The sequence below is a fragment of the Meriones unguiculatus genome, chromosome 5, assembly GCF_030254825.1.
Source record: "Meriones unguiculatus strain TT.TT164.6M chromosome 5, Bangor_MerUng_6.1, whole genome shotgun sequence".
In the NCBI taxonomy this organism is placed as follows: Eukaryota; Metazoa; Chordata; class Mammalia; order Rodentia; family Muridae; genus Meriones; species Meriones unguiculatus.
In genome coordinates this window covers 1,990,126-2,012,199 of record NC_083353.1, presented here as the reverse complement: position 1 = coordinate 2,012,199, position 22,074 = coordinate 1,990,126, and the positions used below count along the sequence as shown (strand labels likewise).

Genomic DNA, 22,074 nt, shown 5'->3' with positions numbered 1-22,074 from the left:
TGGAGGGAAACAGCCTGTACAGAGCCCGTCTCCTCTCTGCCACCACTCTACCGTCTGACCCAGAAAATGCCTTAGTTTCAACTGCAGCTCATCTTCCCCAGGTTCGGGCACGGGGTCACAGCAGAGCTGCCGCCAGCGAGGAATGGGAGCTCAGGCTCTCACCCCCCCCCCGCCATCTCTCCCTAGACACACTCAGGGCATGCTGCAGAAGGCAGCTGCTCTGTCCAGGCACTTCACAGGTGTCCTTCTGAAAGGCAGAAGGCGCCGCCTCAGGACCTTCCCCTCTAAAGGCCAGTGTAACACGAGCTGGGGGTGAGGCAACCCGAGGGCAGGGCCCTTCCATCCCTGTGCCGGGGGGCCCCTTGCTTACCTGGGTCAGTGGTGATGCCAGCCAGCTCCAGGGCTTCCTGCTTGATCTTCTCCGGTGTGCTCAGCTTCTCCTTCTGTAGCTTTTTCTTCTCGGCTGCTGCCTTCCTGGCTTCCAGCTGCCGCTGGCGGCAAGACTTGGCAGGCTCGGGCAGACGCCGGACCTCTCTAGGGAATGCTGTGAGCACCTGGATGGCCCCGCTGCTCACCTTGGCATTCTGGTTCTCCTCACTGCCAAACTCGTCCGTGCTGGCCATCTTGTACAGGGGCAGCACGTGCAGCTGCTCATCCTCGGGGATCTGGCCCACGCAGCGATTGTCTTCCTTGGTCAGGGTGCAGACCTGCCCCACACGGGAGAGAAGACATGGGGTTGGAGTACATGCAGGTCACCCCCGCACAGCCCTACCGCCTGCCACCCGCCCTGTCCCATCACACCCTCATGGCCACTGCGCCCATCAGCGGGCTCACGTCTTCTCCCTGAACCCTCACCACTCAGCGCCTTTGCTTCTAAGGTAACTTCTCTCTTTATTAAAAACCTCAGAAAAATAGTTATAAGCATTAGTTACACACGCGTGGGCTGGCGTGTAATACTTTTGGACTAGGTAGGGTAGTATACACAATTTTTTTAAAACCTTTTAAAAAAACATAGTGCAAGTATTTATTGTGTATGAATCTTCTAATATCATTTACTTTGCTTTCCCCTGCTTATATTCCAAGTCCAACTGGCCCTCAGCCTTGCCTTCCCTTCTCCAATACCCCACGTGATAAACAACCAGCAAAGGTCAAATACAACAAAGGGTGAGACATGATGGCAACCGCCTCTGTCCCTAACACACCTAAGGAACTTTACAAATGTCAAAGACAGCAGTTATGATTAAAAAGGAAACAGTAAGGACATAAACAGGATACCCTCAAAGGTGAAGTTAAGAGGCAAGAGGGGCTGGAGAAACGACTCAGCAGTAGCTGCTCTTCCAAAGGTCCCAAGTTCAATTCCCAGCAACCATATGGTAGCTCTCAGCCATTTGCAATGGGAACCATTTATAATGGCGTGCAGGCTCTGTATGCAGATAGGGCACTCACATACAAAAAGAAATAAAGAGGAAGAGAAACAGAGGAAGATGCTCAGTCCCTTTAGTGTGTAAGAGGCACACCTTGTTGATCCAGCAGACAAGATCCTGTGTTTTAGGAAACAAGTACTAAAGCTTGCAACTGCCAGCTTTCCCTGGAACCGCCAGAAGAAGCCATTTTGAACAGAGCTGCAGGGATCCCTCATGGCATACAGACGGCGTCTGTGGGGGGACTGGCTAAGTAGCTGATATCAGAGCCACACATGAAGGTGCAACACATTTCAACATAAATCTACACCCGCGGACACAGAAAGCCCAAGTTACCGAGTAACTAGAAACTAGGAAGAAAAGCGTGCCACAGGCCAGCAGGCAGACGCACTGTGACCCCATACAGCTTGCGTGGCCACGCCCCCCACCCCTCCCAGGAGCAGAAGGGACGCCACCAAATGCTGACTGCCGTTATCTCTATTAAGATTTCAGACAAGGGCTCTTAAAAGGGTTTGTTTCTTCAGAACTGTGTGTTTGTGTCTGTGTGAATGTATGCCGTGTGTCACAAAGGCCAAGAGGGCCTCAGCTTCCCTGAAGCTGCAGGTGGTTGGCCGAGAGACAGACTGAGGGCATCTGGAAGAGGTGCAGTGCTCCTGACTGCTAGGCCATTTCTCCAAGCCCTGACTCTGAAGTTTTTACACTCAGGAGTTGAGGCAAGTGGTTCAGTGCATAAAGCTATTGCTGTGCAAGCTGAGGACCCGAGTTCGAGCCCCTAGGACCCAAACAAGTCAAGCACGGCTGGGGCTCATCTTACTGGCCATTCAGACTAGCCTAATTACACAGCTCCAGGTTCCAAAAAATAACACTAAAACCCCCAAAGGTAGACCGACTCATAGAACGCCAACGGTTGACCTTTGACCTCCATGCACACTTGAAAGCACATGTGCATATACACAACTACAGTCCACTTGCCAACACACACGTACAAATTCTAACACATGAAAACCTGTAGAAAGTTTTGCTACTGATAGTTAATCCTTTAGTGAAGACTGCGTGAGTTGAAAGGTTACATGACCTCCCATGACCTTGCCCCTTCCTATTCCCGAGTGCCCACCACCTGGTTTTCTTTATCTTGGAGAGCCTGTCCTTTCTAGCATTTCAGGTCTGAGCCCCCAGCCTTCCCCTATAGCCTCTCCAGCCCGCACAGTCCTGCCTGAAGCGGACCCAGCTGAAACGCAAGCACAGTGGTGGAGGCATTCCCTTGAGGGGTCTCCACCTCAGTCAGCCCTGACTGCCCCCCTGCTTCTTCCACACACGCATGCCTCTGCAGACCCATTCACGCTCTTTAAACCTTTTTTTTTTTATTCAAGTCCTGCAGCCTAGCAGGCAAACCTGGTCTTAGTAGTCTCTGCTGTGAGGCTTTTCTGTGAGGAAGGGCAGGAGTCTGCCATCTAGGTAACACTGCCTAGTTGGGCTCCACACCCCTCCCTGTGCCTCCCAAAGCCATTAGTTGGCTCCCTCCACTGGACCAGGCTTTCTTACCACAGTGCACCCATTGTAGAGGTTATGTTGGTCCTTGTGGGCGTGGGCACAGAAGTCCATGCAGGCTGTGACCCCCGAGAAGGGCCGCCCTTCCTTCCGTCCAAGGCGGCAGTCGATCGCCACATCCTCATTGGTCACCTGTATGAATGGCCAAGAACAGCTGTTCAGGAGGCTGCACAGGGATCCAGGTCTTAGAGGGAAGCAGGTTAAAGGTCACAGCTGTCTCATGAATCTGGGCCGTGGGAGAAAGGTCTCCCAGGTGAGAGGCCCTGAAGGAATGGCTCTCTCCTTGGATAGCTCAGGCATGCTTGCCCAGGCAGACAGGAACTCAAGCCTCTGTGCAGGAAGCTAAGCTAGAGGCACCAGAGGATTACCAGGGAGGAGGATGGGAACTGAGGACAGACCGGAGAAGCACAGCATCTCATCGAGGCACACAATGGCTCCAGGAGACTCGAGGCTGAGCCCTTTACGAATACAAAGGGCCGCACTCCCACTGTCCAACATCGGGGAGCAATGGCATGTGGTGAAGAAAGAACCTGGCTCTAGTACCTGGTTCTGATAGGCCTGGGGGGCCAGTCGCTTGTATAGGGGTGCAACTTCAGTGGCCAGGTCCTGGAAGCTGTTCCGGAGCACCTCCTCCTGCAGAGAGAACAGTTAGGTATATTCAGAACTGCATTCGTCGGCAAACTCCTGCCAGAAACGAGCCCCACCAGAACCATTGCTGGGTACCACCGGAAAGGCAGGAAGCCAAGTATCTGCAGGGTTTCAGTGCTCCTCTGTTGTGTCTGTTTCAAAGCTGGGGACACTGAGGCTCACCAGGAAGAGCCAGGGCTGGAAGGTGCAGTCACCCTCACGGCTAAGCTACTGTCAGTCACACACATTCCCGTCCAGGACAGGACAGCGGGCCCTTGCTTTCAGAGCTGAATACAATGGTCACAGGTGCGCTGCCGTGGGTGGGGTCTTTCAGGAGGTGTGGATCTGTTCCCACGTTAGAGAAGGTAGAAACTGTCTGGCCTGCAGGGCAGATTTACAGTCGGCTTGGCCCGGAGCCCGTTGCTAGCCAGGTGTCAAGACAAATCCAAAGCCCTGGCTGCTCCAGCTTTCTGAAATGCAAGTTAGTGACAAACTAGGTCTCTCAGTGGCTCCAAGTGGTTCCTGTACTAGAGAGCATGCCTTGTCTGCAGCAGCATCAAGAAGTTCCAGCACAGCTTACAGCAAGCGGTGGAGCAGCATGCCTGTTGCCTCTGGCTTTACGCAGGCCTGTAGGGGCTTGAGGCATGAGCATAAACACGGAACACTGACGAAGAAGGGCTCAGCGGCGAGCACCTCGCATGGAGAGAAGCTGGGAGCAGGGCTCAGTCAGCAGTCACTGCAACCCGCATGGCACCGTGTCGGGCCTGGCCACCGCTCTGACGGCTGTCTGGGGGCTGCCGCCAGCTCAGGCAGGCCAAAGTAGCACGGCTTCAAGGCAAGGCTCCCGAGCTGGGGAAGCACAGGCCCGGGGAGAGGCCCTGCCTCCTTCCCCGTGAACTCCTGCTAGGTCTGAGCAAGTCACTGCAGAGTAGGCAACGCTGCCTGGGCAAATGGGTGGTCCTGGGATAACTGAGACACACATGAACCCAGCACACAGCAAGTGCTCAGGACATGGCGACTGACAGAACCGGGGATGGCTCCTGGAGAAAGTAAGCCATTGCGTCTTTTTATTGCTGGCAAGTCTTAGGCCCTGGAGCTCTTCAACCCATTGAGGCAGCCACATCTGCTGCTTCAGGAGGAGGGGATCCTAGCTGACAAAGAGCTATCAAATAAGAGGACTTTATGCTTAAAAAATCATCTAAAGGTTTTTTGATGAAAAAACTGAATTTGGAAAAAAGATTTTTATATGTGTATTTATGGCATGTGTGTATGCACAGGTGTCTGCAGAAGCCAGAAGAGGGCATTGGCACCCTGGTGCTGGGCATGAACTCAGGTCATTTGGAAGAGCAGCCAGTGCTCTTCACCATCTTTCTAATCCCTGAAAATGGTCCATTTTACTTACGGAGAACAAACCCACAAAGATGTTTACATGGGCTATGGTGCACAGAAGTGGTGGCCCCGTGGATGGCCCTGTCCTCAGCAGAGTGGGAAACCCTTCCAGTACTCAGAAATTTGAGTTCCGGAAGGCCAGACTGGCATCAGTGTGCCCAGGAAGCCTGAACCCCAGCGGAGAGACCAGTCCCCTGACCACACCCACTAGGGGCCCAAGCAGGAAGGAAGGGAGCAGAGGTGAAAAGCCAGTGTGTCCATTCTGCTCTGGCCATTGCAGCATGGAGCACAGAAAACATGGCAAGGGAGAAATGGCCTCAGCTGGCATTCATAGATGCTACACCCTTGGTGGAGGCTGCAGTCCAGGCCCAGAGGGCCTTGTTGTATTGTGACAGGGATAAAAGAGAGGTCCTGGAAGGGAAACCAGGGTGAGAGGCCATGGAGATGAGGCCTCTTCATAACCCTGTACGTGTGCACCAGCACCCAGAGCACCAGGACAGGCTCCCAGCCCCGGGACGGAGAGGGCCTAGACGGCCCCAATGTCTGCCCAGCCCCGGGGGAGAAAGGGATACCTCACCAAGCCCTTCCTCCTCTATCCCTACACCCCAAAACATGTCCCATGAAGAAACAACCGGATCAAATGCAGATGAAATATCTGCTTTTGCAATGGAAGCATTCAGAATAAGTCCTTTAAAGCTGCTGTGTACGTGGCAAGAGTCTGAGGATGTAGCTAGCAGTCCTCAGTTTTCCCGCCACCTGCTCTTTCTCAGCAGGGTGAGGCTACCAAAAAACCCAGGTCAAGCAAGATACGCTTTCTGCGTATTTGTGCTGTAGCATGCCAATCCTACCTTTGCAGAGCTGTTAAGGATGCAGGTGGGGAAGGGTGTATGCCCCAAAACACTTTCCTCACCTCTTTGGGATTGTCCCCCGTGAGGCGGAACTTGCGTGGTGTTTTGCTCCGAGCATACTTGCAGCCGTTGAAGTACATGCTCCAGGAACAGCCAAAGGAGAAGGAGGCACCGCAGGTGTTGGGGTCTTTGCCTTGGCAGGCGCAGGTCCGGCTGCAAGGTACAACACAGGCCAGGCATGCAGATGTGGTCTCTTTGTTAACACTGTCCCTGCCAGTCCCTGCAGAGGACTGGCATCCACTAGTGACAAGCAGTCTTCTTTCCATCCCACAACTCCAAGTTTCCCAGCACGGTTATCCTCTGAACGCTCCTGCTTAGGAAAGCATGCCTGTCCAGAAGGCTACACAATGTATGAGTCTATTAGGGACATTCCTGCAGAGGCAAACTTAAAGGGACAGGAAAGACACATTGTTGAGGGCTAGGGGAAGGGCTGTAGCTGAAGGGTACAGGGGTTCTGCATGCTTGCACATGTGGGCATCAACTTCAGGAATTACTCTCTCCTACCATGAACTCAGGTGGTCAGGTAATCACCTCTCCCCACTAGCCATCCCACAGACCCCTGTTCTCAATTTTGACTAGGCAACATGACTACAGATATTTATCAAAATCCTCCAAACTTCTGGGGTTGGTAGAGAATGCCTTTAAACCCAGAAGTCAGTCTGGAGGCAGAAGAAGGCAGATCTCCCCGACTTTGAGGCTACCCTGATCTACATAGCTAGTTCCAAACCAGCGAAGGCTACAATAGTAAGATCTTGTCTCAACAAAAATAAAACAAAACCCTCTAAACTATATACCTAAAGGGTAAATTTACTGAGACTAAATGCATCTCAATGAAGGGATAGGAAAATCCAATAAAGACAGGTCAATGTTGATCTGGGGCTGAACAGCAAAGCTGGAGCTCAGGGTTGCCCGGCATCCCAGTGCTTGCTACCCATTACCCAGGATCCCGTGGCCGCATCCCCCACCACTGCCATGCCAACACATACTCATCATTGAGGCCGCATCTCCGGCTGGTAGGGTTCCCATACTTCCGGAGGGTGTCGGTGAGCTCCTGGTAGAGGGTGTCCCCAAGGCTGCGAGGGATGCCCTCCCAGGCCAGGATCAAGATGACAATCACTGCGTTCTGACAGTGGTGGCCTGCTCGATGCCGCACCAGGCACAGCAGCTTCTCCTCCAGTGTGTGTCTTCGGATCACCTGCAGAGACACGGGACTGAGCTATGATCCTGCAGGGGTGCACAGCTCTGCGCGGTGCACGCCCCCACCACCCCACAGACCTGGAGTTATGGGGCTTTAGGACAGTGCCGTCAGGGAAGAAGAAACAGCAAAATAAAAAATAAACACGATGAAGTCTAAGGCGTTTGTGACCAACAAACAAATGAAATTGTGGGCCGGACATAGTGAGACTGTTACGATGTCCCAGGGAGTATGCAGAAAAGCGCCGCACATCTGTGTGTTCACAGGCAGAGCAGAACACTGCGGAAACAGTCAGGCTCCTCCAAAATGCGCCACACGGCTGTGTGGGTGTGGAGGTCAGAGAAGGACCTGGGCTGCAGACAGAGGTGGTCTCCCGGCCACCCAGCTGTGGAAAGGGGCCTGACGCAAAGCTGGGCATCAGTGGGGACATCTGCTCCCTGAAAGCTGGGAAGCCTAGCTCTGCTTAACCGGACAGGGGGTCCCAACCCAGTGTACTTGAGCTTTTCCAACCCAGCACAGCTAGCTTCTCAGTTTGTAGGAACAAAAGGGAAACGAGATCTTTGCAAATCCTATCATCCTGCCCTTCCTCTCAGACAGAATCTTCCTATGTAGTCCTGGCAGGTCCTGAACTTACTGTGTAGACCATGCAGACCTTGAAAACACAGAGATCTGCCTGCCTCTGCCTCCCCAGCGCCGGGGTTAAAGGCACTGCACTTGGCCAAAAACTTTAAGATTTTCTTCACTTGAATACTTCTGTGTATGTATCTGCGAGGTGATTTTGTGCTTCCCGAGATTTTGTGAGCCCCGTGGGAGCAGCTGGAGCCCCCACCAGAGCAGCAGAGCTTTCAACGTCCGAGCCATCTCCCCCTTTAAAGCCACAGGTTCCCCGCTTTTTGTTACTACGGTAAAATAAGCATAACCTAAAGCTGCCGTGTCTGGCATGTATCTTGGCGGCTGTCGGCTCATTTGCCAGGCTTCGCAGCTGCCACGCGTTCTGGGGAACTGGTTCTCAGCCTTCCTAACTGTGTCCTTTAACACGGTTCCTCATGCTGTGGTGACCCCAACCACAAGATCAATGTTTTGTTGCTGCTGCATAACTTATTTTGCTGTTACTAATCTGTAATGTAAATGTGCGATATGCAGGGGTAACTGATACTTGACCCCCAAAAGGCTCAGGACCCACAGGTTGAGAACCACTGGCACACCACTCCTACTCCCATAGGCTGAGACTTCACTCATGGGACAGCATGCTCCAGCTCCCTGAGCTCTGACGCGCCCCGACCTCTGAGGTCACTTTTGTTAATTAAAATTTTCTTTTTCACCCTTTATTTAGCGTGTCTGGGCATGCCCACGCAGGTCAAAGGATAACTTCTAGGAGCCACTTCTGCCCCGCATCACCTAGTAAGATCTAGGGACGGGACCACCAGGCCTGTGTGCAAGTGCCTCTGCCCACTGAGCCAGCTTGCCAACCCCACACTTTGTTTTGTTGCTGTTGTCCTTTTGATTGGGCCAAGAATTGTATCTAGGGTCTTGTACATCCGAGGCAAGCACTCTGTTACTGAGCTCCATTCCCAGTCCTTCGGCATTGCACCTTGTCTCTGTAACCTGCCTAAGAAGCACCTCACTCGTAGACTCGTATGCACTGTAACTGACAACTGGCAGTGCTCTCAAGGTGCTCTGTTTGTGGCAGCATGTTTCATGACCTCCTGCAAATATTAACAGAACATCCTGCACGCTGAACGACACGCAGCCCTGACCATGAGGTCTCGGTCCAAGGCAGGGACATAATGATGTCATCCTCTACGTCCTGCCAACAATCAACTATCATTTTTGAAATTGTGTCTTGGAACTCAGAAGCACACAAACTAGACACTGGGTCAACTGCTGCTTCAAGACTCTCTGAAGGGTTGCACGGCCCCTGGCCAGGGCACTGACATGTGTCTGCAGATGCTGACATGACAGTGGTCCCTGGCCAACTCTGCTCATTGTCTCCCTGTGGCTGGTGTCACTCTCCAGGTGGGTGCTCTGAAGAGGCGCCTCCCCTGCACATTAGACCTTTTCCTGCCACGGCCACCTCCCCTGGGTGAGGCGGCAGCAAGCTTCGCGCGTCTCTAAGAAGCACCGGGTTCTTCTGGGAAAAGCTCTACCTCGATGGCTGGGAAGTGCTGAAAGAGTGTGTGGTGACTGAAGCTCAGACGTGTGTTATTTTTATTAAACTCGGAGATGCGGAGGCAAGGGGTGGGCCCGGGAAAGATGGTGGGTGAGCAGGTGACATCCGAGTCAGCCACACAAACATCCCTGCATCCCTTGCCCCTGTGGCCCTCCTCACCAGAAGTGCTTTTCCTCCTTGGGCCACTTAATGCTCGGGGCCCTGTTCGTGTCTGTGTTCCAGGCTAACCCAGCCTCAACATTCAGCCAGTCCCTCCCTCAACTCCTGCAACAGTAGCATCACAGCTGTCTCTTGGTTAAATCTTTTGTCTCCAGGTCTCTGTGACCTCTCCTCCAGGGTGCCTAGGCCACTGAACATGAACCAGCTACCAAGAACTCAGCTCAGTCTCCGCCAGCTCTGTAGCAGCAGACACCTACAATTTCAAGAGCTGTGAGTGGGCCAGAAGGTCAAGGCTGAGTGACATTCTCCCTGCCCAGGAGCCTAGGATCCCTGCTCAGAGGTGGGTAAGAACCAAGCCTGGCCATCACACCCCCTCAGCTTGACTCATGGAGGTCAGCCAGCAGTGTTTTCCCTGGCTTCCAGGATCCTGGCCACATATAAAAAGAGGAGCCAAAATCCTTGGTCTGAGGATGGGGTATCTAATAATGGGCTAGGCCAGCAGCATCCCCAGGCCCTCTCTTCCTACATCTACAGTCTTTACCCAGGGGTCACACACAGTAAAGATTAACACAGTTCTGACAGCACAGAATGCCTGGTGCTGGCATGTGAGTAGGACAGAGATGATCAGCTGCACTGGCTGCAAGCTGGGCCCAGGGGACAAGAACGCTCAGCACACTTAGCCGTGTGTGCCAACACTCACCCACTTGGCGATGGGACAGCCTCGAGAGCTCTTTCCCTCCTTCCCCGTGTAGATGACCTTCTCGATCCGGATAGCTTTTCCCTTTTCTCCATACCTAGAGAGGAGAGAGAAGCCACATCAGCACAACGAGCACCAGAGAACATGCAATGTCAGGAGGGAGGGCCCCAGGGTTCTTCAGCCCAGGCTTCTGGCTACTGTGGGGCAAACAGAGAAGGGGAAAGTTGAGGCTGTAGCCGCTCTGTGCTCATAGGCTTTGGATCTTACACCCAGGCTCCCAGCCTTGGCTCATCCTTTCCTCTGTTCCTGTCCATCTTGCCTGTCTCTGTCCTCAGGCAGAGAGACAGGCAGAACAGCCTCTGACTACTTCTGACCCTTGATGAAGTCACAAGAACCCAGAGATATTTTCAGTCAGCCTTGCTGGCCAAGGACCCCTGATTAACTACTTATAAACTCAATATACAAATGGAAAAAATGTGTATGCATAGCTTATTGATCTCTCATAACCATCCCATCTGAATACAAGGATGTTAGGAGAGTGCCCGCCAAACAAATGCTGGCATACAATGGACAAGGCCACCCCTGCACACGCGCTCTTCCTGGGAGGCTGTGCCTCAGGAAAAGACAAAGACAAATGTCATATAGTCCACCACACCATGTTTATGGACACAACTATGACCATGAACATGTATCACACAAAGACATAGGGCAAGGCTGCCAATGATCAGGCAGCCACTGTCTAGCTACGTAAGTGTGGCCAAGTTACAGAGCTGTCTAGGCCTGAGTCTTCTCATATGTAAATCGGACATGGGGATGGTAGGGACAGCCCTACCTCCCTGGCTTGGTAGTATATATGCATTACTTAAAGTGTGCCAAGCATGAAGGAGGAACTCAGCAGACTTCTTAACAGTATTAAAGCCATCTTTTTGTTCGTTTATTTTGGGGTTGGTATTGTTTTGTTATGGTTTGGTTTTTCAAGACAGGGTTTCTCTGTGTAGCTCTGGCAGTCCTGGACTAACTTTGTAGACCAGGCTGGCCTTGAACACACAGCGATCCACCTGCTCTGCCTCCCTGAGTGCTGGGGTTAATTGGATGCACCACCACCCCGAGCTGCCATCTTCTTTTTGGTAACTTTTCAAAATCTCCTGCACACAGGGCCATTTGCCATCCTGGCCTGTGCGCGCTTCCAGCCTCCCGTTACTGAGTTCCTGACAGGCTATGGGCAGCTCTGCTCACTCTGGGCTTTACTGAGGGAGTTTCCAGCCATCTCTCAGTACGGGACACAGACTTCTTTCCTTTGAAGAGTGTGCTGAGGATCTCCCTTTAGGATCTAGGACCTTTAACTAGGCATTCCTCAATTAACTTAGGCAAAGCCTTTTTAACATCTAAGGAGACAGACAACTAAGCATTTTTTCCTTTGGTCTACGAACATGATATTTTTTTAAAAGATTGATTTACTCTATGTATGAAGGTGTCTGTATGAGTTGCACCCCTGTGAGAATATGGAAGCCCTTGAGCTGGAATTACAGGCATTTGTAGGCTGGACGGTTTGCTCTGTGGGTGCAGAGCTCCAAACTCTGGTCCTTGTGATTGCAAGCAAGCACTCTGCTAAACCATCTTGAGCTCCAAGATGAACCAGCTAGCAAGAACCCAGCTCAGTCTCTAAAAAGACTAAATAAAAATATCCTTTTATTCCATAGTGAGTTCAGTTTGATCATGACATTTAAGTGAGCCATTTAATAAGACATAATGCTATCCCAAGGGCAGCAGCTTTAAGACACCCCATTTTTCATCTTATCTGTGCCACTGCAATGAATCATTAGACCCCAGAACCAACCCAGCAACAGCATTGGTGTTGGATACAGCTCAGTGGTACAGAAGTTGGTATCATTAATCTGCTCTTGGTCTGTAATTTCTCTGTATACACACACACACACACACATATCTTGCCTTTAACAAAGTGCTTTCCCCACTCTGTACTGATGGTTTTCCAACATACATATTTTTGAGACAGTTTCACTATGTAGCCTAGGCTGGCCTAGGAACCCAGTCCTCGTGTCCTTAGATTCCTGAGGGCTGGGATTACAGGCATGCAGCAAGCCCTGCCAACACTTAGATGTCTTTTTCAAAAAAGCTTCCTTGTTGCATTTCCCTGTTTGAAAAGGAAACAGAGTTTCTTTTCAACACTGAGGTAAGTTATCTATCTCGCTCAGATCTTAGGGAGGTGGGGTGGGGGGGAAACGTGCTTCTGACCACATTAGCAGGCTGAGGGCTGCCAGTCCCTTATAGGAAGCCCTTGCAGACACCATTCAGCACCTCTGTAGCCGGACCTGACAGCGTGGCTTTTGTTTGGTGCCTGGACAAGTCTCAGCTGAACAGGCTTTATCAGGACACGGCCCCCAAGGGCAGGCCTGGGACCTAGGTCTGTTTAGGGATTCTTGTCAGGGCCTTGCATAAGGCTGCTACAGCTCTCACGGAGAGGGATATCGTGTTCCCCACAGGAGGGTGAGCTGAGGACACTGGTGCTGGCTTTCTGACCAGCTCCTTCCCCACTGTCCTGTCCTTCTGAGAAAGCCCCTCAGAATTTGCACCGGAGAGTACAAAGAAAGGGCCAAGTTGTTTAGCCAGCTAGATGCTTTGTTCCTCTGGGGAGGTGGAGAAGGGCATGCCATGTGAATGTGTGCAGGTCAGGGGGCAACGTGGAGAGTGCTTTCACCATGGGGTTAAGATTACACTGAGGCTGGAGGGCAAGGGCCTTTACCCACTGAACCATCTTGCCGGCCCCTTTACCTCTAGGAACAGAACTTGACGATCAACTCCTGCACTGGTTCTTTCTCCTTAGATGTCTCGCTTCCTGCCCTCTCATGAAGAGTGTAAACTACCAGATTCTGAGTCTGCAAGGACGGGCTGAAGCTTCTCGAGGACAGCTAACAACTTGGCCTGTGGTTCTTAAAGGCTGGCCCAGGATTGTCAGCGGAGGTCTCACTGGGAGTCAGTAGGTAGGTAGGTAGGTCTCAGGTCCCACCTGGACTCGGAATGGGCAGGTGCCCTGCCTGTGCTTTCCTAGTCCCTCAGCACCTTGACTCCTGCTCAAGTTTGAGAAGCATTAAACCCGGGCTTCCCCAGGGCTGGCTCTAGCATGTGCATGAGATCAGTCTCCCCCAAATGAAAGGACCATGAGCAATGCAGGTTCTGCAGTGCCAGGCTGCAGAGAGAACCCTTTCCTTGACAGAACCCAAGGCTCTGTGGGGGGCCACCCCCAGACTGGACCTTGACAACCAACTCTATCAGTACCAGGACCTGATAAACAATCCCACTGGGACATTTTAGAACCTGCTTTCACCTCCGCTTCCTCCTCCAGATCTGTACCTTACAGCCAAAAGCCATCAAAACCTCCTTGATGTCAGTGAGTGCCCCTCCCAGACTTTGTCAAACCCAACAATACAGTTGTCCCCTGAAGAAAAAGCGGAGAGACACACAGACAAAGTCAGCTGGGACAAGCCACAAACAACACCCTCATGAGAAATTCATCCTCCACCTGCTTCCCTCCTTGTTCCAGAATAATAAGACATCTATAAGATAAACTCAGAAAAGAGAGGGAAGAGATCAGCTGCTATGCAAAATGTGACCACAGGCTTTGTGTGTTTGAGAGATGGGCCTGGAATAATTTGTCATATGAAAAACCAAATTCCAAAGGGTCATGTCAGCAAGAATCAGGGGCACCTGAGCAGACAGACTCACAAAGGTGAGCCCTCACAGTCCTCCCGGGGTGGGGTGGGTGGGCCCTGGCTCGCAACTCATTGGCAGCAATATGAAGATGGAGGCACAACCTGCTCCATGACTCATGGGGTCCCTGCTGAGGAAAAAGCAAGCATTCCCAGATCTGGGGGTGGGGGTCCCTTCCTTGGATCCGTTTCTGAAGAGTCTATAGTTGGCTGTTATTTTTAAGGCAGGGAGGGAAAGACTACAATCTCAACACCACAGCTCCCTCCAAATCCTTGTTTCATGAGATACTCTACTAAAATTAAAAGTTACTTTGAGAGCTGTCTGGGAATCTTATATAAAAATTTTAACATCTCTGCCCAAAAGAGTACAACCAAATCAAACTAAAACCAAAATCCCACTCTCCCAGCTCAACCCTGAGCGAGCACAGCACTGCACTCCCTTACCAAAAGCACTGGCGAGCCTGGAGTGCCGGCTCACCCCAGCACCTGAGAGGTGGAGGTGGGGGACTGGGCGATCAGGGCCAGTGTCAGATACACAGTGAAGTCTGGTCTGCCTGGGCTGTCCAAAACGGTCTCAAACAAACTAACCTCACCCCAACAAAACAAAACAAAATCCAGCAATAAAAGTCATCATCCAAATGTGGCCTGGTGCAGTCTGCAAACTGTGGCAGGCACGCAAGGAGGCCCACAGCAAGGACATACAAACACACAGGAATCTAAGTCTCTTTTCCTCAGCTCAGGCGGGGCCCTTTAAATCAGGACTGCATTAGAGTGGGTCTTTGATCAAATGGCCTTTCTGATGGTTATTTTGCATAGAAACGTTTCCAGATGGCTTGGGGAATGAAGAATGATTGGTGCAGATCAGTGACCTCCATCCAGCTCAGCTTACAGCAGATACAGTCTCCATCCTGTTCCCTGCTGCACTGACAGGCTTAGCCCAGCTCCCCTTGACACAGAAGACCGCCTCCCATGTTTGCAGAACCTAAGCCACTGAGCCTCCATGAAACGGTATGCATATGCACAAACAAACGCAGAGCACCCCTGCTTTTGTTTTACTGAACATCCTAAGGGCTGGTTTTGAAAACAGCAGTGCACCCAGGGCAAAGACTGTCCACCCTCTCCTGAGCATCGCAACAAACACTTCAGCTTCCATGCCAGCTCAGTCCATGTCCACAGCACTCCTACACTGTATCCTTGTGCATCTCTGCTTCCTAGATAAGAAAACTGAGTCACATGACTGCCCCAAGGGGACTCAGCAGTGAGTACAGGATCAGGCTGGGACCTGCTAGCTACAGCATCTGCGAGCTTAGCCGCAGAGCTACACCACACTCAAAAAGACAGCAGCTCAGCACTACCACCTGCTGTAGCCTGTGCAGACCTTAAAAGCTCTTTTGTGAGCCAGGAATGGTGGCACATGCCTTTAATCTCAGCACTCAGAAAGCAAAGGCAGATGGAGCACTGAGTTTGAAGACAGCCTGGCCTACATAGGGAGTTCTAGGACAGCCAGGGAGACATTAAGAAAACCTGTCTTAAAACAAAACAACAACAAAAACCCTATAAAAAGTCTTTATGTGAACAACTTTAAAAAAGATTAAAAAAAAAAAAGGAGCTGTTAAATAACCCCACAAAAAAAAAAAAAAAAAAAAATAGAGGCAGGCAGATCTCAGAGTTCAAGGCCAGCCTGGTCTACAGACTAAATTCCAAGACAGCCTGGAATTTTTCAAACCATGTCTTGCAAAATAAAACAAACAAACCAAAATACAAACAAAAGCCACACTCCAATTCAGTACTGAATTGGTAAACTCATGATACCTTCAACAACAACAACAAAAAAAAAAAAAAAAAAAAAAAAGAAGAAGCCATAACCCATAACTCAACTCAGTCTTAAAGTGACCTAAAAAGAACTGACCCACTTTTGTAGCAACATGTACCCTGACCCCAAGTACCCAGAGTCTTTTCAGTACTCCTTGAATAAATATGCAAGAAGAATCCAGAAAATCAGGAAAAGAAAATCAGGGCAGACCCCACTTACGACATAGTTTCCATGGGGGTGGGAAATCAAGAAACCCCCCTGATGCCAACAGAACACGTGAGCTCAGTCCTTTTGCGGGACATCGAGGACATGAGGCGCGTGTTAAGCAACACTATAGAAAAGTTATCCAAGGAAATCAGGCTGTGGGAAACTAAGTCCTCACAACAGAGCCACACAGCAGTGTTTCTTCAATAGAGCTGTTTTGGGGAGCAAGAGAAGGGGTGGGGCACATGGAGGGCAGACCTACAGACGGAATGAAACCCAGGACACGGTGTGAGGTTCCTGAATTGAAGCTGCTGCCATCCAGATGTGGGGTTTCTCCCCGGTGCCCTCTGGCACCACCCTATGGACTCAGGTGCTCGGCATCCACATTCCACCATCACGCCCCACTCTCCCTCATGTCAGCGTCACTCACCGCTCCTCCATGAGCTCCCGGATAGAGGCTACTGTGGGGCCAGATCCCAGGTGAGTGTAATATGGGCCTTCATCTTTCTCCACTATTTGTTCTGCAGAAATACCAAGAGCAAGCATTATTGAGACAATTAGGCAACACTAATTCAGAAAGGCAAACCACTAACAGAAAGTTAACAAGCATGTTCCCAACTGCTGTACGAACTGTGTTCAACCCCTATGAGGAAATACACAATAAAATTAAATTCGCAAAACACACCCACCAAATGGTAAACTTTAGGAATCTGATAAAACAAGTGTTGTCAAGACCGTGGTCTAGCCATTTGGAATTCAGCTCACCGTCAGCCAATCAACCTAGAGTCAGCCAGCTACCCCAGCACCGCCACAGAAGGGATCCAAACTCCAGGGTTCACAGCAGCAGCACCTCCAAATACAAGTATCCATTAACAGACAAGGCAGTAAATTAAGTGTGGTGCCTCCAAAGCCATCAAGAGAGCGTCACTCGGCCCCAGGAAGGAGGAAGTTCCTGCATGCAGTTCTGGATGAAGACCTTAAATGTACTATACAAAAACTCCGCCACTGAGGTATTGGTCCCAGGCCCCTTAAAGAAAATGTTAAGACAGTGTATTGCTAAGTTACCCTGGCTAGATTTGCAGTTGAAACCCTCCTGCTTCAGGCTCCCGAGTAGGTGAGTTACAGGTCTGTGCCCTCAGGACAAGCAGGGATGAAGTTCTGAGACTGCTGTCACATGGACAAACCTTAGTGAAACACACCAGACACAGCAAGGACACGGATGCATGCCTGGAACCCCAGTAATTGGGAGGATCAGGAGTTCAAGGACAGCCTTGGCTACATAGCAAATATCCCAGGCTACAAGAGACCCTGTCTCAGAGCAAAACTACAAATCTATTAAGAATTCAGCTAAATGAATTATCTAGAAGAGGCAGACAGGGCACAAACGAGGTTATCCAGTGCTGAGAAGAGTGCAAGTGGCAGCTACTGCTTACGCGCACAGGGGGGTTGTTTAAGGTGGCAGAAAAGGTTTGGAAACAGACAAAGGTGCGAGAAGAATACAGAACATGTGCTTAGACCCTAACTGCATGCACAATTACACATGATTACACGGCAACTTTCTGTTAGATATATTTTACCATGGTTAAAAAAGAAAACAGGAATTGGGGCTGGCAATTTGGTTCAGTGGGTCAATGTGCTTGTCATTAAGCCTAGAGACTTGAGTTCATCCCGGGACCTACATAGTAGAAAGAAAGAATTGACCCCAGCAAGTTCTGACCTTTGCAACTGCACATTTCTCATCATAACAAGTAATAAGAAGCTGGGCAGTAGTGGTGCATCCCTTTAATCCCAGCACTAGGGAGGCAGAGGCAGGCTGATCTCTGTGAGGTCGAGCCCAGCCTGGTCTACAAAGTGAGTCCGGGACAGCCAAGGCTACACAGATAAACCCTGTCTCAAAAAACCAAAACCAAACCAAACCAAACCAAAAGTAATAAAAATTTAAAAATAAATAGAAACAAAGTACTGATGCATGCATTCATGAGGCCTGAGAACACTGTTAAGTGACAGAAGCCAGAAGGACCCCACACTATCGATATGATGACATTCATGCAAATTTCCCCAAAGATAAATGTGTAGCAACAGAGAGAGTGGTGGCTGAAAGGGAAAGAGACAGGGAGTGGAGCTTAACCGACACAGGGTGTCATCTGGGGCAGTGAAAGTATTTCAGAGCCAGAACTGGTTGCACGACGTGTGTACACATCACTAACTTTGAAATGGCGAATTCCGTGCTGTTTGAGGTTTGTCTGCGAGAATAAAATGAACTGTTGACTCATGTAGCCTTTTAAATGAGTTTAAATGAAATCTTCAAAGTGAAAGAATCAGACTCCAAGAGCAATAACCACTTTGGACAGGTGTTCTGAATGGATACTGCAAAGGACAGGCAGACTGAGAGCCACACATACGTAAGGTGGTTATGCTGGGCTCCTGTCAAAGGAGATAGCTATGCGCAACAGAGGAAGGAAACAGATGGAGCCCACTGAGGAGGATTTGGGAGTCCCGTGAGTAGCGTGCCAACATTAGTCTCTCACTCTCAAAAGTAGGTGAGTACAAAAGACAATTAACATGGGAGTATGTTAAGGTGCATGAGATTAATAATTACTAATGATTAATTACAAAAAAAGAAAGTTTGTTGTTCTTCTTTAAACAAGTAAAACCTGGGGCCAGTGAAATAGCTCAGTGACCTGCTAACCTGAGTTTGATCCCTGGAACCCATGGGGTAAAAGGAAAACAGCTCCTACAAATTGTGCTCTGACCTCCAGTGACACACACACACACACACAAACTTTAGAGTAAAATGTTACTGCAAGCCATCATGTGTTATCTGATTTCATAAGAAATTGTGGTCACACACATCAAAACATGTATGAAAGAATTTTCACAGTATTCTTAGCAGTGTTAAAGTGGAAGCAATGTGCAAGGTTAGAAGGGCTGTGCCCAACGGTGTAAGCTCAAGTCTGAACCCCAGTGTGATGATGTCAAGAAGTGAGGTTTCCAAGAAGTAACTAGGCCATGAAAGTGAGCCTTCAGGCTGAAGAGATGGCTTAGTAGTTAAGATCTCTTATGCAGGGGATCAGGGTAGAGTTGCTGACATCCATACTGAGCACTGCTGGCTATAATTCTACCCAGAGAGCATCTACATGCCTGTGTTCTTGCTCTCTCTTTGCACAATCCTTCCAAGAGACACAGTCTGGAGAGGCGGCTCGGTGGGTAAGGAGTTATGCAAACATGAGTTGTGAGCTCCCAGTAACCATGAAACAGTTGGGGATGGCAACTAGTGTCTATAACCACAACTTAGGGAGCTGGGATGGTATGTGGTGTGTGTGTGTGCGTGCGTGCTCACTGGCCAGCCAGCCTAGCCAAACTGATGAGCTCCAGGTTCACTGAAGAACCTTGTCTCAAAAAAAAAAAAAAAAAAAAAAAAAAAAAGGTGGGAACAACCAAGAAGTTATTGGAGGTTGACTTCTGGTCTCCACACACATACACATGATCACATCCACACCTACACAGAAGGCTGAATTATTCTGCTTGCTCCCTGCTCTGGACTAGGTGAAGTTACATCAGAGAAGAGTCTATGCCCCAGTTCCCGGCTCTTTGAGCGCATCAACCTTGGAGTTTTCAGCTGACAAGCTGTGAGAATGCTTGCTTAAGCTGTCCAGTGTGTGGTTAGGCTGTAACAGCACACACTGGCTAACATATACTTGAAACCCAGCAACAGTGGAATGGATAAATAAAACATAATAGTCAAACAGCTGGGACATCAAGTGAGCACCTACAATCGGAGCACCACAGCCTACTACCACAAGACCATGGTGAGGGACCGAAGCCCAAGACTGAACCAGCAAAACCAGACTCCATGTAAATACCCAAAGCTACATGTGGCTAAACCATGCTGCTTAGAAATCCACACAGAGGTGGCAAAATGAGGCAGGACACTCGAACAATGGATTCTGACCTTCAGAAAATGCCATTTTCAAAAGAAAAGCAAGACAATGGTTTCCTGGGGTTCAGGAATGGGAAAAGGATGGGAGGGGAACAAAGGAGCCGAGGGGCCAGGCATGGCCTAGATCTTGAAGTATATGGTGGTGATGTGGGCATTCATTTTATACATTTTCATGGAACTGTAAATGAAGACTTTACAAGCTGTCCTGTGAGTCAAAAAGCCACAATTTTATAATGGAAAACTGTTAAGAGTCTAGGGGGCTGGAGAGATGGCTCAGTGGTTAAAAGCACTTGCTGCTCTTCCAGAGGACCTGAGTTCAGTTCCCAGCACCCATAGGCAGGATCATAGCCATCTGTAACTCCAGTTCTAGGATATCTGATGCTCTCTTCTGGCATCCATGGGCACCAAACACGAATGTGGCTTCCAGACATAGATTCAGGCAAAAGCTCATTTGCATAAAATAAATACAATAAAAAAAAGTATAAGCTAAGTCCATATTCACTTTGTATAGAACGTTATGTTCTGTTTTACGATAGATATAAGACACACACAGTTACTCCCTTTAAAAAGCGGTTGTTCCTGCTGGACAGACACGTGACCCACACAAGCTACCCTCATGGCATTTCACACCAGGAAGAGATGAAATTTTCAATGCTTGATTTTGGAACAACTGGGTAAAATTATTTGATACACAGAAGTGTAAAGCCACCTCCCACTGCTCTCGATTCCTCCCCTCCAGAAAAAAAATAAAATAAAACAAAGTTGAAAATGGCCCAGAGTTTAAGAGCACTTGCTGCTCTTTTCCAGAGGGCTGGAGTTCACCCCCACCCCCAGTACCCTTACAACTGCCTGTAATTCTAGCTCTAGGTTATCCGATGCCCTCTGTGGCATCCGAGGGCAGATACATACAAACACACACACATACACACCTTATAATAGACTTTTAAAACATTACCTAAGTGCTAAAAAAAAAAAAAAAAAAAAAAAAACCAGAAGATTATTCAAGTAATCACAGAGTAGGAAATATCTCAAAACATGACATAAAATCCACTAACCACCGACTTAAAAGGAAAGACCCTGATCAACTTAACTAGAGGGACCCTTACAATAATCACAACCAGAAGTCAAACTGAAGAAAAGCATTCATACCAGGGAGAAGGATCTGTAACAACACACTAATTTCCTCAATACAGTAAGCTCTCCCACAGCTCAGGAAGGGCAGTGACTAAATGGAAAAGAGAAGGGGGCGGGGACGCTCCTTAGAGAGGTGCGAGCAGCTTCAGCAGTCCTCTCCTTTTCCACGGGTCGCTTGTCAAAGCCTCTGCCCAGGCAGTGCCCAGGAAGCAAATGGCGTAACACAGCCACGTGCTAGAACAAGACTGCTCTGGCCCAGTTTTGAAGAACTTATGTTCAGGAAGTTGGTTGTGTTTGCATGTGGACACGAGCCCCGTGTGACTGCACGTGTCTGTCATCTCAGCACTCAGGAGAATGAGGAAAATGCTCCCTGAGTTTGAGGCCAGCTTGGGCTACACAGCAAGTTCCAGGCCATCCTGGGCTATACAGAGAGTCATCTTAACCGAAGGTCAGGGGTTAGGGTGGGGAAACAGATGGGAATGGGGGAAGGGACACAAATGTTCCTGTACCATTGTTTGTGACGGGAAATTCTGCAGAGGTAACCTGCAGTCCCACCACCAAGGACTGACTATCACTGAACCCTGTTGGCCTAGTACGCAGCTGGAATTAGTCTCATGTACAGAAAATCACTTTCAGGTATTTTTGTGGGGGGGCATGTTTCCAATGTCACACATAACATACACATCTGTGTGTTACATATCTGTACATGTGTAAGCATGAAGGTATACACGGGTCATTACCAATGCTAGTACCATGGTGATGGCAGGCTTACACGGAGTTCAGTCTCACCCCTTAGTCAAGGAGCAGAGGCTTCTGGTGGCTCTCCAGCCTCTAGGCCTGTCTCCCTTTCCATACCACAGGGACATTCCCCACACGGAGGTCTGCTCACGGCTCTTCCTGCTGAGGACGCCAGGCAGAGCACATTTCACCACAGTGGCCACAGCAACACTGCCCCACCATCTCAGCACAGCCCTACGCTCGGCCTCCTGCCGCACAACCGCACAGGCCCTTGGTCCTTAAGTGCTTTCCTGTGGACAACGGCACCCCCCTTCGCTTCTCTTCTAAACGTGTCGTGTGCATACATAAGCGTGCACCTGCTCACCTGCACGTGCATGTGTGGCGGACAAGCGTCAATACCGCATGT

The 22,074-nt window shown here is 49.9% G+C and overlaps 1 protein-coding gene across 5 annotated transcripts in view; it reads right to left on the bottom strand.

The window, feature by feature from the left end:
* Tet3 (tet methylcytosine dioxygenase 3) overlaps positions 1–22,074 on the bottom strand; it is a 94,481-nt gene that overhangs the window by 7,674 nt on the left and 64,733 nt on the right. For all 5 annotated transcript variants that reach the window (XM_021664754.2, XM_060383467.1, XM_021664756.2 and 2 more), the window contains 7 exons: positions 16,287–16,377; positions 10,118–10,211; positions 6,880–7,088; positions 5,896–6,046; positions 3,513–3,602; positions 2,964–3,101; positions 371–707 (listed from right to left, as the gene is read on the bottom strand). In XM_021664754.2, coding sequence (XP_021520429.1) covers positions 371–707; positions 2,964–3,101; positions 3,513–3,602; positions 5,896–6,046; positions 6,880–7,088; positions 10,118–10,211; positions 16,287–16,377 — 1,110 coding nt within the window. The remainder of the gene's footprint in view (positions 1–370; positions 708–2,963; positions 3,102–3,512; positions 3,603–5,895; positions 6,047–6,879; positions 7,089–10,117; positions 10,212–16,286; positions 16,378–22,074) is intronic.